Source organism: Colletotrichum orchidophilum, assembly GCF_001831195.1.
Source record: "Colletotrichum orchidophilum strain IMI 309357 chromosome Unknown Scaffold_10.1, whole genome shotgun sequence".
NCBI classification, from domain to species: domain Eukaryota; kingdom Fungi; phylum Ascomycota; class Sordariomycetes; order Glomerellales; family Glomerellaceae; genus Colletotrichum; species Colletotrichum orchidophilum.
In genome coordinates, this window is record NW_019172966.1 from 62,176 (window position 1) to 76,014 (window position 13,839).

General features: G+C 54.6%; 4 protein-coding genes across 4 annotated transcripts; all 4 read right to left on the minus strand.

The window, feature by feature from the left end:
- Positions 1–553: 553 nt before the first annotated feature.
- CORC01_01840 (uracil phosphoribosyltransferase) lies at positions 554–2,641 on the minus strand (the record flags this gene model as incomplete). Its single annotated transcript, XM_022613493.1, has 1 exon — positions 554–2,641. One exon carries the CDS (start codon positions 2,639–2,641, stop codon positions 554–556), a length of 2,088 nt encoding a protein of 695 aa, XP_022479877.1.
- A 921-nt stretch (positions 2,642–3,562) lies between these two features.
- Positions 3,563–5,699, minus strand: CORC01_01841 (major facilitator superfamily transporter; the record flags this gene model as incomplete). The annotated part of the gene is made up of 3 exons (XM_022613494.1): positions 3,563–4,666; positions 4,787–5,404; positions 5,469–5,699. The coding sequence occupies 3 exons, from the start codon at positions 5,697–5,699 to the stop codon at positions 3,563–3,565; spliced, it is 1,953 nt and encodes a 650-aa protein (XP_022479878.1).
- Positions 5,700–8,067: 2,368 nt separating this feature from the next.
- On the minus strand, positions 8,068–10,450 carry CORC01_01842 (fungal specific transcription factor domain-containing protein; the record flags this gene model as incomplete). The annotated part of the gene is made up of 4 exons (XM_022613495.1): positions 8,068–9,312; positions 9,369–9,836; positions 9,929–10,288; positions 10,340–10,450. 4 exons carry the CDS (start codon positions 10,448–10,450, stop codon positions 8,068–8,070), a joined length of 2,184 nt encoding a protein of 727 aa, XP_022479879.1.
- A 2,752-nt stretch (positions 10,451–13,202) lies between these two features.
- Positions 13,203–13,559, minus strand: CORC01_01843 (uncharacterized protein; the record flags this gene model as incomplete). The annotated part of the gene is made up of 1 exon (XM_022613496.1): positions 13,203–13,559. A coding segment is annotated over one exon (357 nt), but the record flags the coding sequence as incomplete, so codon positions are not given.
- Positions 13,560–13,839: the final 280 nt, after the last annotated feature.

A 13,839-nucleotide genomic window follows, 5' to 3' on the forward strand; every position in this document is an offset into this window, starting at 1 on the left:
GACAGACAGAGGGTTGAGATGGTGCCCTGAGCATTTCCTTGGCCTCTTCCTCTTCCAAGGAGTGGCTTGCAAGACTGCATCACAGAGCTCCATTGCAGATCATCTAGTGGATATATACCATTGGCACAAATAGTATCACTTGTTTTGAAAGCTTTCAATGCAGCGCATCTAGGTTCGTTTGGCCAGGTTTGATCTCCTGTGGAAATCTGCCATCTTGTCAACCATGTGAGACTACTCACTTGATTTCAAGAGGGACTAGTTGAAATGGAAAAACATTCGGACAGCCGTGACAGGTATCAATCTCGAGATACACATCTCATGGTGAAGCAGGGCAAGACTCATAAGAATGGCAGTAAGAACGGCGGTGGAGCACTAATCACCATGCTGACGTGGTGAGAAACTCAGTCATTCTTTTTTTGATTATAACCATTGCCCCCTTTTTACCCTGTATCTCCACATCAAACGAAACGGATGCCCGATGGGATCATGGTTCCTTCCTACTAATTCATACAACCTTGAAATTCGCCGCTGGACTCCTCTGCTCTCAACGCCATCAATCCAGATGTACAGTATTGAAAAGCCGGTTGCCAGTGTCCGTACCGCCGCTTCCAGTGAACTTGTTGTCCGACAGCCGGAGTGCGACTAGACTGAGATCTCCTTGATTGGCAAGTGGTTCCAGGACAGTCGAGATAGCCTTGGCCTGAACCACACCGGCCACAACAACGATGCGGATGCTCGAATCCAGCCTCCGGATGTGATCAACGAATTCCTTGACCGACTTGCCGCTGTTCACCACCGAATCGACCAGAAGCAGCGTTCTCATTCCTCGCAGGTTCTCCTCCGTGAGCTCGGTGGCATGTTTGGCGTGGATGAACATGGCACGGGGGAACGCCTCGCTGACACCAAAGGCCATTGGTTCGCCGCCGCGCATCAATGCTACGATGGAAGTCCGGCTCTCGTCGACGAGCCGATGCCCATCGGTCGTGTGGCCCTGAACATGGTGTATAGGATATGCCTCAAGACCAAGCAGCTCCGTCAAAAACTCGGTGGCGAGGTACCTACCAACATGGCCATGGGCCGCTCTGAGGCAGGGGCCGGCCACTGACGCGTCGCGTGTCGGGGTCATGAGGAGCTTGGCTGCGTTTCTGTCCGTGGCATGTAGAAGTCGGAGGTTGGCGCAGCGATGGACGATGGAGTCGATGAAATCTTGGCCAGATATGTCGATAATCGGCAACTCCTCCAGAGTAAGGCGGGGTGGGGAGTGATTCGGGACCAAAGCCTGTCTTGGACGAAAGCCCTCGACGTCAGCGATAGCCGCAGCCAAGCCAGCGTCCATAGTGTTGCTCCTAAACCGTTCCTCGCCCACAACGACAATAGCTTGGTCGGCAACTTGGAGCATAGGCAAGTCCACCGGGCTGTCTCCGAAAGCCCAGACGGACACACCGTGGCTTTGGATCTGGGAGACTACAGCGGCCTTGGCCTCGGGGGTCACCGCGTAGCCATCAGTGATGCGGCCTCCACCGATGATCTTGACGCTATCCATGAGGCACTCTCTCCCCAAGATCTGCTCCCAGACTCGACGAAGGCCACACGTGGCAATGATGATGCCCACGCTTTGATAGTGCTTCATGGCCTGGATAAGTGTCATGAATTCTGGGTGCATCGTGACAGAAGCGGCGACCTCTTTGCACGTCTTTTCGAAAGCGACGTCGACGTACTCGTATAGAGACATGGCATGGTAGAAGGAAGCAAAGGAGTACCCCTTCTTTCCGCTGAATAGCTTCTTCAGAGGACATTCGGGGTCATCCCATAGCCAATGTTTCTCACCGGCCTCTTGACCGCCCCCGATCTGGTCTTGGCGATACTGCTCCTTTCGAGATGATTTTATTGTCTCCCAGAATATTGTGCTCGTGTCCGCTGCGCACAGCGTTCGATCCGCGTCAAACACCAGCACCGCATCCAACTGATTGGCGTCTCGGTTCGGAAACAGCAATCTATCCGTCTCGTTTCTCACGCGGTGGAGGTTTTCTTCATCCTGCGTGTCAATGTTGCGAAGGATGCGCACAATCCCATCCAAGGATTGAGTCTCAAGAAGATACAGCGGCATAAATTGCATGCCTTCCAGACGGGAAAGACGGGATAGATCGACCATCTCGGAATTCTGCCACCTGGAGAGATGCTCGGTCGGAAGCTCAGGCCGGAGTCGACCGTCGTCGACACCTCGTCGTTCCCAAAGCCAGTCGACGGGGGTGTCCAGGTAGACGACGTGGGTATAGACGCGCAGGTCGTTCGCAGTCATTATGACCTCACGGGAAGAATCCATGTCATCCCAGAAAGAATAGTGGCCGGTGACGATGCCAATACGTCCAGTAGTGACACATTCGTCGGCAATGAATTGGATGGCTCGTTGGCGTTGAAGTTTTTGCGCGTCGGCACTGAGGCGCTTGAATGCTTCTAAACCGCCGTTGACGAGACTTCCAATGATTTCGGATCCCTCGTAGTATTGGAAACGATTTCCAGTCCCGAAATATATCTTGAGTTGGCGCAGGACGTAAGACTTGCCACTGCCGGGAAGGCCGTAGAGGCCGACGATAATGGGCTTCTTGGCGGGAGCATCAGGGCTGATTTTGGAGGCAGACATCATGAGAGTGATTGTAAAACGACTTGGTGATGGGGTCTGAGAGGTGGTGGTAAGGTGAAGATGAAGTTCGGTCGACAGAGTGGGATGGGATGGGTGAAATGTGACTCTGATGCAGGCCTTCCACAGCTGTCGGAATCTGGAGGGAAAGTCCTATCTCAAGATGAATTATGAGGCACATGGTGGGAAGGGCTTCTAAGTCGTTTGGAGGCATTATTGATGCACGATGACAGGGGCGGAAGGCGTTTGTCTGCAAGATTGCAGCTTGCGTGCCCATGTGTTGTCCCAGGCTATATACTTCACACGCCTATCTGACTGCAACACCAGAAAGATCCATCTCCAACTTTCAAGTTGCAGAATTCAAAGGCGGCTTCTCGCTCGTCATTTGCCTGACACTGTTTGGATTGTTGATTTTGGCGTTCGCGAGCATTCGTCTCGGCAAACCAACCGCAGCCGTTGGGAGTCTTGCAATCGGCCTAGGCCTGGTGATGAAGACAAGACAATGTCGTGAGCCAGATAGGTACTCTACCTCGGAACCAGGGCTATGAAATGATGTGGCAAAAGGGGAACGAACTCTGCCCCTGTAACAAATGATAGCAAACGGCAATGGGAGGCCGTTTGTGGCCGCTCATCGCTGACGACTATCTCCCACATCCGTTAGGATGTCTCACCTTCCTTGCCTTTCTAGAAGACATCTTCTGGTCTCTTATGAGCCAAGTACACATGAAAAGCACGACGAACAGCCACTTTAGCTGACAGAGTTGGATGGGTGGAAATCCCTGCCTTCAGGTTGAATCTACAATACATTACATTACGTTTCTTTACATCGAGAGGGGTATCATGTGCTCTATCATACAAAAATATCCTTTCCATGGTCCCATGATCTGTCCATTATCCGTTCATTATCCGTCCATTCCCATCCATCTAAATATGCTTCGTTCCCTCAACCGCCCTAACCTCATCCCCCTGTCTCAAGATCGCACCGTCATCATCAGCCCCCTTTTCCGTCTCATCGCGATTCAGACTCCGCCCCCTCGGCTTCTCGACATCGTCAACGTCCCTTTCGCTCCCCTCATCGAGCTCCTCCTCCTTCTCCCTCTGCGCCGCAGCAGCAACGGTAGCCGCCGCAACCCCGGACACCCCGCCAACGGCAGCCGCCTCAGCCGCCGCCGCCGCCTCAGCCGCCTCGGCATCCTCCTTGGCCTTCTTCTTCGCCTGCTGCTCCTTCTTCACGCTCTTCCACTCCATGCCGCTGGCCCCGATGAAGGCCGAGCAAACCATCACCAGCGCAACCACAAACACGACCCTCAGCGCCCCGTTATACGCCTCCAGAACGGGTCCCCTCACATTGTCCGGCAGATCCGTCAGCGATGTCGCGCCCGTGGTCTGCAGGTTGATCCCCTCGAGCCCAGGCAGGCCCCGAATCCTCTTCACGAGCTCGTTGTTAAGCACCGTCTGCCCGACAGAGATAAACACGGCGCCGCCGAGCGTCTGCGAAAAGAACATGATGCTCGCGCCCACAGGCACGTCCTTGAGGGTGAGCACCGTCTGCGCGGCGAGGTTCGGCGCCTGGAACGACATGCCCTGCCCGATGCCAAAGACGACCTGGTACGCCGCCCACTTGGCCGTGCTCGTGTCGACGCGCAGCGTCGTCAGCAGGCCCGCGCCGACGGCCATGATGCAGATGCCGACCAGCATCACGGGCGTGTAGTACCCAATCTTTGTAATGATGCCGCCCGTCACGGCGGCGAAGACGGTCAGGGAGAGCACCAGCGGCAGCGTGCGGATGCCGGACTCGACGGCCGAGAACCCCTTGATCGCCTGCAGCCAGATGGGGAGGTAGTACGCGACCAGCATCATCTGACCGCCGAGGGAGAAGGCCGCCCAGGCTGCAAAGGCGATGGAGCGTTGGCGGATGATGCGCGGGGGGACGGTTGCCGTGTTGGGGCGGAGGATCTGGATGGCGATGAAGGATAGGAGGAGTACGGCGGCGAGTACTAGGAGGGCAACTATCCGCCCATTGCTCCACTATGCTTCATTAGCATATACGTTCATATGGGAGGAATATAGGAAGGGAAAAGGGGGGAGGAGGGGCAAGGATAAAAGACGCAATCCATAAAGGCAGGGAAGAAAGATCGGGATGCTTACAGCATACTTGACACCACCCCACTGCAGCGCAAGAAGCAGACACACAACCCCGGGGATGAAAACCGACGTCCCCGGGAAATCAAGCTGCCTCAACTTTTCCCACAACGAAGACTCGGCCAGGTCCTGCTCCGGCGGCCTCATCACAAACGCAACGACCAGCAGCGCGACACCGCCCAACGGCAAGTTGATGTAGAAGCACCACCGCCAGGTGACTTTGGTCGTCAACGCGCCGCCCAGCAGCGGGCCCAAGACGGAGGCGATGCCGAACACGGCGCCAAAGGATCCCTGGTACTTGGGACGGCGGTGCAGCGGGACGGAGTGGACCATGACGACAATGGTCCCCGCAAAGATGCCCGCGCCGCCGATGCCCGCGATGGCACGGCCGACGATGAAGGCGGCGCTGCTCGGGGCCGCGCCGCAGACGGCGGAGCCGATTTCGAAGAGGACGACGGAGCAGAGGAAGACGCGCTTGATGGGGAAGAAGGCGTAGAGCTTGCCAAAGAGGAGCTGGAAGGCGCAGGTTGTTAGGAGGTAGGCGCTGCCGTACCAGCCAATGTCGGTGACGGAGTGGAATTCGTCAGTGATTTGGGGTATCGCCGTTGCGATGATGAGGCGGTCCTGTGTGGTGTTAGTCGTGGAAAAGGGAGTTGAGCGTAGGAGGAGGGGGAAGAAGGGGGGTTACCAATGCGACGAGGAACATGGACACCAGGATGGAGAGCATAATGAGGAAGAGCTTCACGCCGGATGGGTACTGGATCGAGCGCGTCGTCGACGTATGCGTGAGAGCATTTTGCGCAGGGTGCTGTTGCTGTTCCTCGTCATCGTGGATCTTGCTCGTCCGCGATGAGGCGGGTGGTTCGCTCGTCGGTGTCGTTGCGGGAACGGCGCCCTTGTCGCGCTTTTTGAAAAACATGTTGATGATTCCAATCGTTCAATCGTTCGTTCGGTCGTTCGGTCGTTCGAAGTCGTCCAACCCAGGGATATCAGACACCTTTGACAACTTTTACTTTCCCCGTCTTGCTCCCGAAAGTCGTTTGTCTTGTTTTCGATTGGTGGTCGACACCCTCTTAGTCCAGGATCAACCAAACGTCTATACTTTAATGTAATCGAGTCTCAGAATCCCTTTTGGCGTCAAAATCAGAGGAGGAGATGAATGATGATGATGTCGAGACAAGTAGGCAATGAACACCTTCCAAGAAAAACCGATCACCCTGAGTAATTATATCGCATTTCCCTTCAAACAATACAAACCGCTGCCTATTCCAAACGAGAAAACCAAAGTTCCTGCCCAAAAAGGGAACAACCATCGTCCGGTCGTGAAAGAAACCAGTCTAACGCATGTCCGCATGACGAGAACGACTCACGTCTAACACCCGTCGGGGATTTCTATTCTCCTTCCCTTTCTTTCTTAACCTCCTTACTACCTCCCGCCCAATGAGAGAAACCCACCAAAGTCCCTTTCCCCCGTCCTAAAAGAGCCGCCAATCTTGGCTCCCGCAAGCCGGCTCGTTCTAGCAACGCGACCTCCCAAACGCCATACCTGAAAAAAGTCTAGGCCATCTTCATTCCCCATGTTTCCTTAGTCGCATGTTGTTGCATACTTCACCCACAGCCACAGGTAGGCCAGGCTAGCCAAAACAACAACAAACACTCGACCATTCTCGGTGTCTCAGCTTCTCGAGATAGGGCAATGGGAGAGGATAAACACGCATGCATAAGCAAGCGGCATTGAAAATGCCGACCCACTAAAGCCTTTCTAAACCAGTTGCAATCAGTAATGCCTTGACGAGAGCAGCACCGTCGAGTTAGTCGACGCCACGCGCCGCTAGAAGAGGAAAAGGCGACCGCAGGGAAAGACTCGAGAGGCGTTGGTCTATGCTGCCATCAGGCCAGACGGGGCCGAGCGGGCTTTGGTAAGCTCCAGGTGAGAGGCCGTAAGGCTCGTCATCATTAGTCCGGGATGTACGTATTGCGTTGGGGGTTGTGTGGCTCAGGAGACAATAGAAAGGGGGAGGGGGCTTACACAGGCTTAAACTACCTAAACCAGACATAGCACATCTCGGGGATATTTGGACCAAACCAGGTACGTACCTGATGGCCCAACAAGGTTCGGCTCACGGGCTCTTCGTTCCCCGAGGAGCCCGAGCCACCGGTCACTGGTTCAGAATCATGGCGGACCGTCGGGGTAAGTATCCCGCTCCGCTCCGTTCAAACACAGCCCGCAAATACCTACGCTTCTCCTCCTTTCCGTCTCTTCTCCTCGGTCCCCTGATTCATGGCTTGGTTTTCCGGATGTTACTCGCCTAAAAAAAGAAATGGAGAGTGTGACTCTTAATTTTCTTCGCAGAATTTCGCACGGGCGGCCTCCTTTCCCGGACCCGACGCATCGGAGCCCTCCGCCTCGGGTTTTTTTTCTATTCATGTCACCAGAATCGTAAATTCTCGGGGGTCCTACGAACCCCCGGGATGACGTCGTCTTCCGGTGGCTCAGTTCTCGGCCATACGGTCAAAGGTCGGCATACCTACAGGAGCTTGCTCCCATTTACAGATAGTCCCCTCCGATCTGGCCAGATTGCTCTGTCGTTTTTTGGGGAGCAAATGAGACGGGCATTCGGCAGACGTGCCCCCTGCCCCAGTTATTATAGCAGAAGACGGGAGTTTAGCGACCGGGTATTAGACTGACGAGTCGCTTCGTCTGCCTGCCCGCGTCGGAAGCTCAGAGGAATGCATATATGCAAGTCTCGTATCCTGAGTGGCAGGCAAGGTAGGGCAGGCGGACAAGTACCAACATAGGCTGGATGACATCGCAAGAACCGTAAAAACCCGTGTCATTTTCGACAACCTTTCCGCAATTCGCCGATTGGAGAAAAAAAAGATGTCCGCCAATCTTACCCCTTTTCCGGCGAGTAGGCACCCAAGACGACATGTTCATTCAGCTCGACAGGGGCTGACAACAATCATCATGCCAATGGCTTGTAGGCTCTGCCATGCATGGGGACCGGTTTCCATAGACTCCCGTCTTATTTACCATTAAGTAGTTTCGTCATCTCAGGGGTACTATCGTCACAGAGGTTGGGAGAGTTGTCTCTTTGTAAAGCCTAACACCGAAAGACAATCCATATCCAAAGAATTCCCGAGTAATCCCCTCTCTTTCTAGTTCAAAACGAAAGATTGATCGCAGTTGTCCGGTCCCTACCCTGACCGGGACCACTACCCCTTGCTTCCCTATTTTCCACTAGGCACCAACCAGTATGACGCAAAATCCCAATGATACCGCACGTTCACCATCCTCTATTCGTTGGTGGCACGCCAAAGTTCCCAAATTGTCCAAACACGTTTGACGAAGATTGCTGGTTCATGTTGCCGTTGGGAACGCCCAAGTCTGCCCACATGTCCAAATCGTAAAAGTTTGTAGTGTCGAGGAAATTGCCGAGGAATTGGTCCATGGGTTGGTCATGCCTCGGGGATATCTCCATCTTCATCGTCTGTGCCGGCGAAGGTCCGCAAGACGAAGCTTCCGAGCTCGTCTGAGGCACGGTATCCTGCAGTCGCGGGACGGCAACCGGTGTATCGTAGGGTATGCCAAGTTGAACCAGCGCGCGCTCTCGTGCCCTCCAGGCCTTGAGCATGTATACGCCCAGTTGCGTATTCTCCTTCTTCGACATGTCCCATAACTCCTCGTGGTACTGATATATCCTGTCAACCACCTTCCATGCGCGGTCGGCCAGTTTGCCTGTCGGTCTCTTGTATAGCTGTCCGGCCATGACGATGAAGACGTCGATTTGGAAATGCAGCTTAAAGAACCATACAAAACCAGTGTTCTCCATAAAGTCGTACAATTCGACATTGTGCTCGTGGTGCATGAGCGATATCCGGAACATATTGTCCTGTACGTTGAAGACCTCGGTGCCAAACTCTGGCAGTTCGCGCATGGGAATCATCATAGTCCGCATCTTATCAATAATCATGGACCGAATTTTGGTCGCTACGATGTGGATGTTTCCGGCCAGGGGGTCGCAATATCGTTTTTCGAGGGCCACTAGTTTCGCATCTAGATTGTCGACCAATGCTCGGTACTTGGCAAGCGAAGTCTGGGTCGCCAATTGGGAATCCTGGCTGTCGTTCTCCATGGCGCCGAGAACGACCGCCTCGAAATCGGGGATGCGGTTCTCGACAATGAAACGACCGACTTCGTACAAAAGCAGGCAGAACGCCATTTCTGTTGGGCCTTCTCGAGGCAGAACGAGCTCTGTCGATCCGGGGAAGAGGTCGGCATCGTTTACGTTTTGCGGCGTCTGCGTGTCCCAGTTCCATGGCAGCAATGTGTCGCAGAATCCAGAGACCATGGCGTATTTTGTGTCCAACATAATAATCTGCCACCAGAGTCGTCGTCGCATTTCCGTCTCGTATGGCGTGAGGTTGAGCAGCTCTCCGTCCCTATGAAGACCCATCTTTTGCGCAATTCGAATCAGCACACCACTTAGTACCCAAGCCGCATGTCGATTATATCGCCCTTGGAGGGACACCTGTTGACGGTTAGTATGACAAGTTGACCCCCTCGGCCGATGGTAACTCGACTGACCAAATACAATATCAAGGCCTGCAGCGTCATTAAATCATGGTTCTTGAGGAAGTTGACCTTGGTCAAGGCCGCCTTGACACCGGCAGTGAACTTCTTGAATGCCTCCTCTTTCGATATATCCAGCATCTGTCTGGCTTCCGACTCGGTCATGGTGAGAGATGCGACAAGGTAGATGGCAAAGAGTAGAGCCTGGGCATTATGCGCGACATTGGAGTGGTTTGCAGCTGCTTCCACGACCAGCGGTTGCAGGCTGGGCACATGGATGAGTTTGGTGATGGGGTTGACCCTTTCCAAAAACACCTGCCAAAGTCTGAATATCTGGACGGGAGACGGAGTTACATCTTCCAAGTCGATGGCGGCAATATCGTTCAAAAGAAGATCTACATTGTCGTCGGGGGTTACGGCGTCCGATCCAAGAACACTCTGTTCCTCTTCCTCGGCTTCGATGATTTGTCGCATTGCGGTCAACTACGACGAGGTCAGACCTAGCCGGCGCATGCAGGGAACGCGCGATGCGTAGAAAGCCAGCGCATCCGACTACAAGCTTCGCGATTACGCACCTGGTCATGCACTGTTGCCCACACGTAACTATCCATGAACCGGACGCTGCCATCTTCAACAACCACTTTGCCTGCTGGTTTCCAGGATGTAGCCGGTGGAGAAGTGTCCTCGGATACAGAAGCGGACCCCGAGGGCAGAGGCAGCTGGGTCATACTCGGCGACGGGCCAGCCGATGAAGGTGTGGCAAAGGTTGTCGGCGAAAAAGTCGTCGCCGTCGCGGGAGGCGTCGTATCGCTACCTGTCGTGGCATAATGTTTTAGTAGAGCCTCGCATCTGGCGAGCCTTTCTTGCAAGTCCTGGTTCGGCCTCCTGCGCTTGCGTGCGGGAGCCGGTGTTGAAGGTGTACATGTGACGTTGGCCTAATACGAGTCAGCACGTATTCGGCAGTCCGTACAACGACGGCGGCGCACCTTTATACAGTTGGAGCAGGGTGTGTTTCGGTCGCATTTGATCTTGCGATGTTGGCAGAGAACACAGGCCAGAACCCTCTGGCTCTTGTGCTGACTGGAGTTGGTACTCATTGGTAGGGCTGAGGCTGAATAGCCTCGTCGTTATGCAGTAGTTGCCACGGGAAGAGTGTCAAGCGGGACGGCGTCGTCCATGGATGGGGGCGACAACACCCAACCAAGTATTTGACACGCGTGGGCGCGAGGCCCTTATGGATGATTCGCTGGTGGGCGGAGTCCGTCGGCGAGATAGTTGCAAGGAGTCCGTTTTAGTGGGAAAGATGAGGAAATAGAGATGTGGCGACGGGCTGAGGCCCGAGGGGTAATAAATGCAAACGGAGTTAGACGTGACCTTAAAGTGGGATGAAGGAGCCCTCCTTCTTTGGCGAGGTTCACACAAGGCGGGCGCGTGCTGTGATCTGGCGCAGTGCCAAAGGTAAAATTTTTGGCTTAGAAATTGGCAGGGAAAGTGGGATACCGGGTTTCCTTGAGTCGCTTGGATGGTTCCAGGCGTTGTCGATGACGGACCAAGGCGGAGATGGACACCAGAGACAGCGACTTTGAATGGATATGCTTCCCCGGGAGGGCGGTGCGGCGAAAGAAAGTGGGAGAGGGGAGGGTGTCTGTGAGTCTCTCAAGGCAACCTGTAGGAGGGTTGATCGTGGTCTGGTCCGGGACGAGCGGACGAGAGGACGAGAGGCCTGGCCCGGGGTCGAGACAAGACAAGGTAGGTTGGGTTGGAAACCAGGGCGCCTTGTTTGAAAAGACGCGTGTGCTTATGCTTCGATGATGCGGGACAAGAGGATGTCTGGCCGTATATATGGATATTGGCTCCTCGAACCCCTGGGCTCGCTTTTATTCACCCTACCCGTTCCTGGTGAGATATGAGTTGGGAGTGTTGGGTGGGATGGGATGTGGCAGGGCTGGGCGGCAGATGTGAATGTGATTGTGAATGTGAGGAGTGAAGTGGGCGTGGAGTTTGGGGGGAGGGCCGCGGCGGTGCGGGACGCGGCGGCGGATTGCGAAAGAGGAACGACAAGGGGTTAGAGAGGCAGTTGAGACGTGTAGTCTGGTAACGTAAGGTGAGGCGATGAGGCGTAGTAGCAGGACGGCGTCGGCGACAACGGGCCAAGAGAAAGGAGTACCTTGTGGAATTGGAGTCAAGGACTTCTGTAGTATGGTGTATATGGTGTGTGGTGTATGATAGGCAGGGTGGTCCAGCAGCGGAAACGGGCGCGGGTCTCACAGTCACTCGGCCTGACTCGTCGGGATTCCAGGAAAGCCGATGCAGCGCAACCCAGCCAAGATGGAGAAGTGACCACTCGCTCGTCTGTGCCGGGAGCGTCTCACTGGGGGTTCTCTTCGGTTCTCCTATACCCGGCTGGCTGGTTCTTGGGACTCGATTCTATGTTGCTCAGCAAGACCCGGCGTTTCTGCTCTTTGTGCTCAATCTTGCCCTGACGAGAGGAGAGTTTCCGTCGTAATTCTGACAGGGACGATGGTGTTGCGGTTGCGAACAATTGGGGAACAAACACCTCTCTGGAAAAGCACTTGACAGATAGCAAAAGCTTCGGTAGAATGGGGGGAAGAGAAAAGACAAGGGCAAGTCCACCAGATTCAGGACAGGAGGGGGGTGATGGTTTGTTCAGGTCGTCGGAGGGAACGGACGAAACGGCGGAGGAATGACGCCAATACCCTCCCACTACAGACGCAGGCCAGATGCCCCAGGTGGACTTTGTGCATGTGCAGTCGCAGTCGCAGTCCGTCGAGTCGTACTTTGCGTCTATCCGTATAGTAAGGTAGTAGCGGCGGCAGGTCCAAAGCGGCCGATGGAAGGTAAGAGAACCCTGAGACAGCTGCGGCGACCTGTGTGAATGCTGTGTGAACCGATCCACCGAGGTCTGGAACCTGTGGGCTAGCCTCTCCTACGTAGGTACTGGCTGGAAATGAGTGGGTGTGCCGATGGGGAAACGATCGGGGGTTCGAGAATCAAGGAAGATCAGCTCCAGGGTTTCTCAACGGCGGCCAGCTGCAAAGTCAGTTCAGGTATCCGTAGTGTGGCAGCAATGCCGATGCCGATGCAGGGCATTAAGCAAGGGAAAGGCGGGATGGAAGTCGATACTACGTAGATTTTTGCAAAGCAACACAGTGACGTGGGACGGGAATGGGTTGCGCCGGATGGAGTTCGGGAACAATTGGAAGACAAGAAGTTGAGGTGGGAGATCCAAGGTCCAGGGAGCTGGAGAGAGACAATGGCACGACTGGGAAGCCAGGAAAGCAGGGAAGGCGGGAGTGACAGATGGGGGGAGAGAGAGTTCCTGACAGGATTTTGGTGGGTTGCGGAGGGGAATTGACGGACGAGCATTGGACGGAGGGGGCAATGGAAGGTGAGCCCAGATGGAAACAAGAGGTCCGGGACCTAGGTATGCGGCATGAAGCAGCATGAGCCACCAAACTGCCATTTGAGAAAAGGTGAGAGAATCAAAGTCCCCTCCCTGCCTTCCAGGTTTGGAGAGGTGTCGAAAATAGCGGACAACTCTTCACATCCACCGGCCGTTGGCTCTGGGTTCCCGCGCGCTAATTACACAGTAGTAGGTACGGAGACTCTAAGTAGGTGCCCAGTTATAAGACTGAAAATAACGCTGGGAAGCCAAGCAATGGTTGGCTCCTACCTTATATCCATGGCCTCATGATTGGCATGAGCAGCGGCTGAGGCATTGCGTCAAGGCACGGAGCCGGACAACTTGCAAGAGCGTCTGCCTCTGCCCTCTGCCGTAAGCAGGGTGGTAGCCAAGTCAATAGCAGGTAAGAATCCATCCTGTGGCTGTCAGTTGACAAGCGTAATAGACACAGGGTGCCTTACTTGAGAAAATGGTGGGCAGCCATCGGAGGGAAGCAGGCCCGACCTTGGACAAATCGAACGCAAGCCGAGATCCAGGATTCCAGATGCTGCCCGAAGTGCGAAGGCTTTGCTCGCCGAATCCATGAGTTTTACGGCGGCTGCAGATTGTGCAGAGACTACCTTAACCCGTCGTTCCCTTGCATGCAGCTTATAGTCTTGTGCACGGGTAGCAGCTCCCGAAGAGAGATGTGCAACTTGTACACACCTTGTGACATCTAATCCCCCCCCTCCTCCCGAACTTGACCAAGTGACCACTGGCACGTGCTGTCTTGCCCTGCACCATGGGGAGTCGCGGTGACAGCAGCCAGATCCCCACCTCAAAATGTCTTCAACAAGAGACTAATGTTCACTGCTGAAAACCTGCTCTGGTTGTCTAGCTGTACCTCAACCCTCGAAAGTTTGAGCAAGCTGGGGAACCGAGTTGTTAGAATTTTTTTTCCCTCAACGAAGGCTGATCTGTACTAGGTAGGTGGTGTGTAAACCAGTCATATGTTGTAAGAGCCCCGCAGCCCACGGCGGGACTTATGTGATGAGCCGGCTATTATCTCCGTACTTCGGGTGC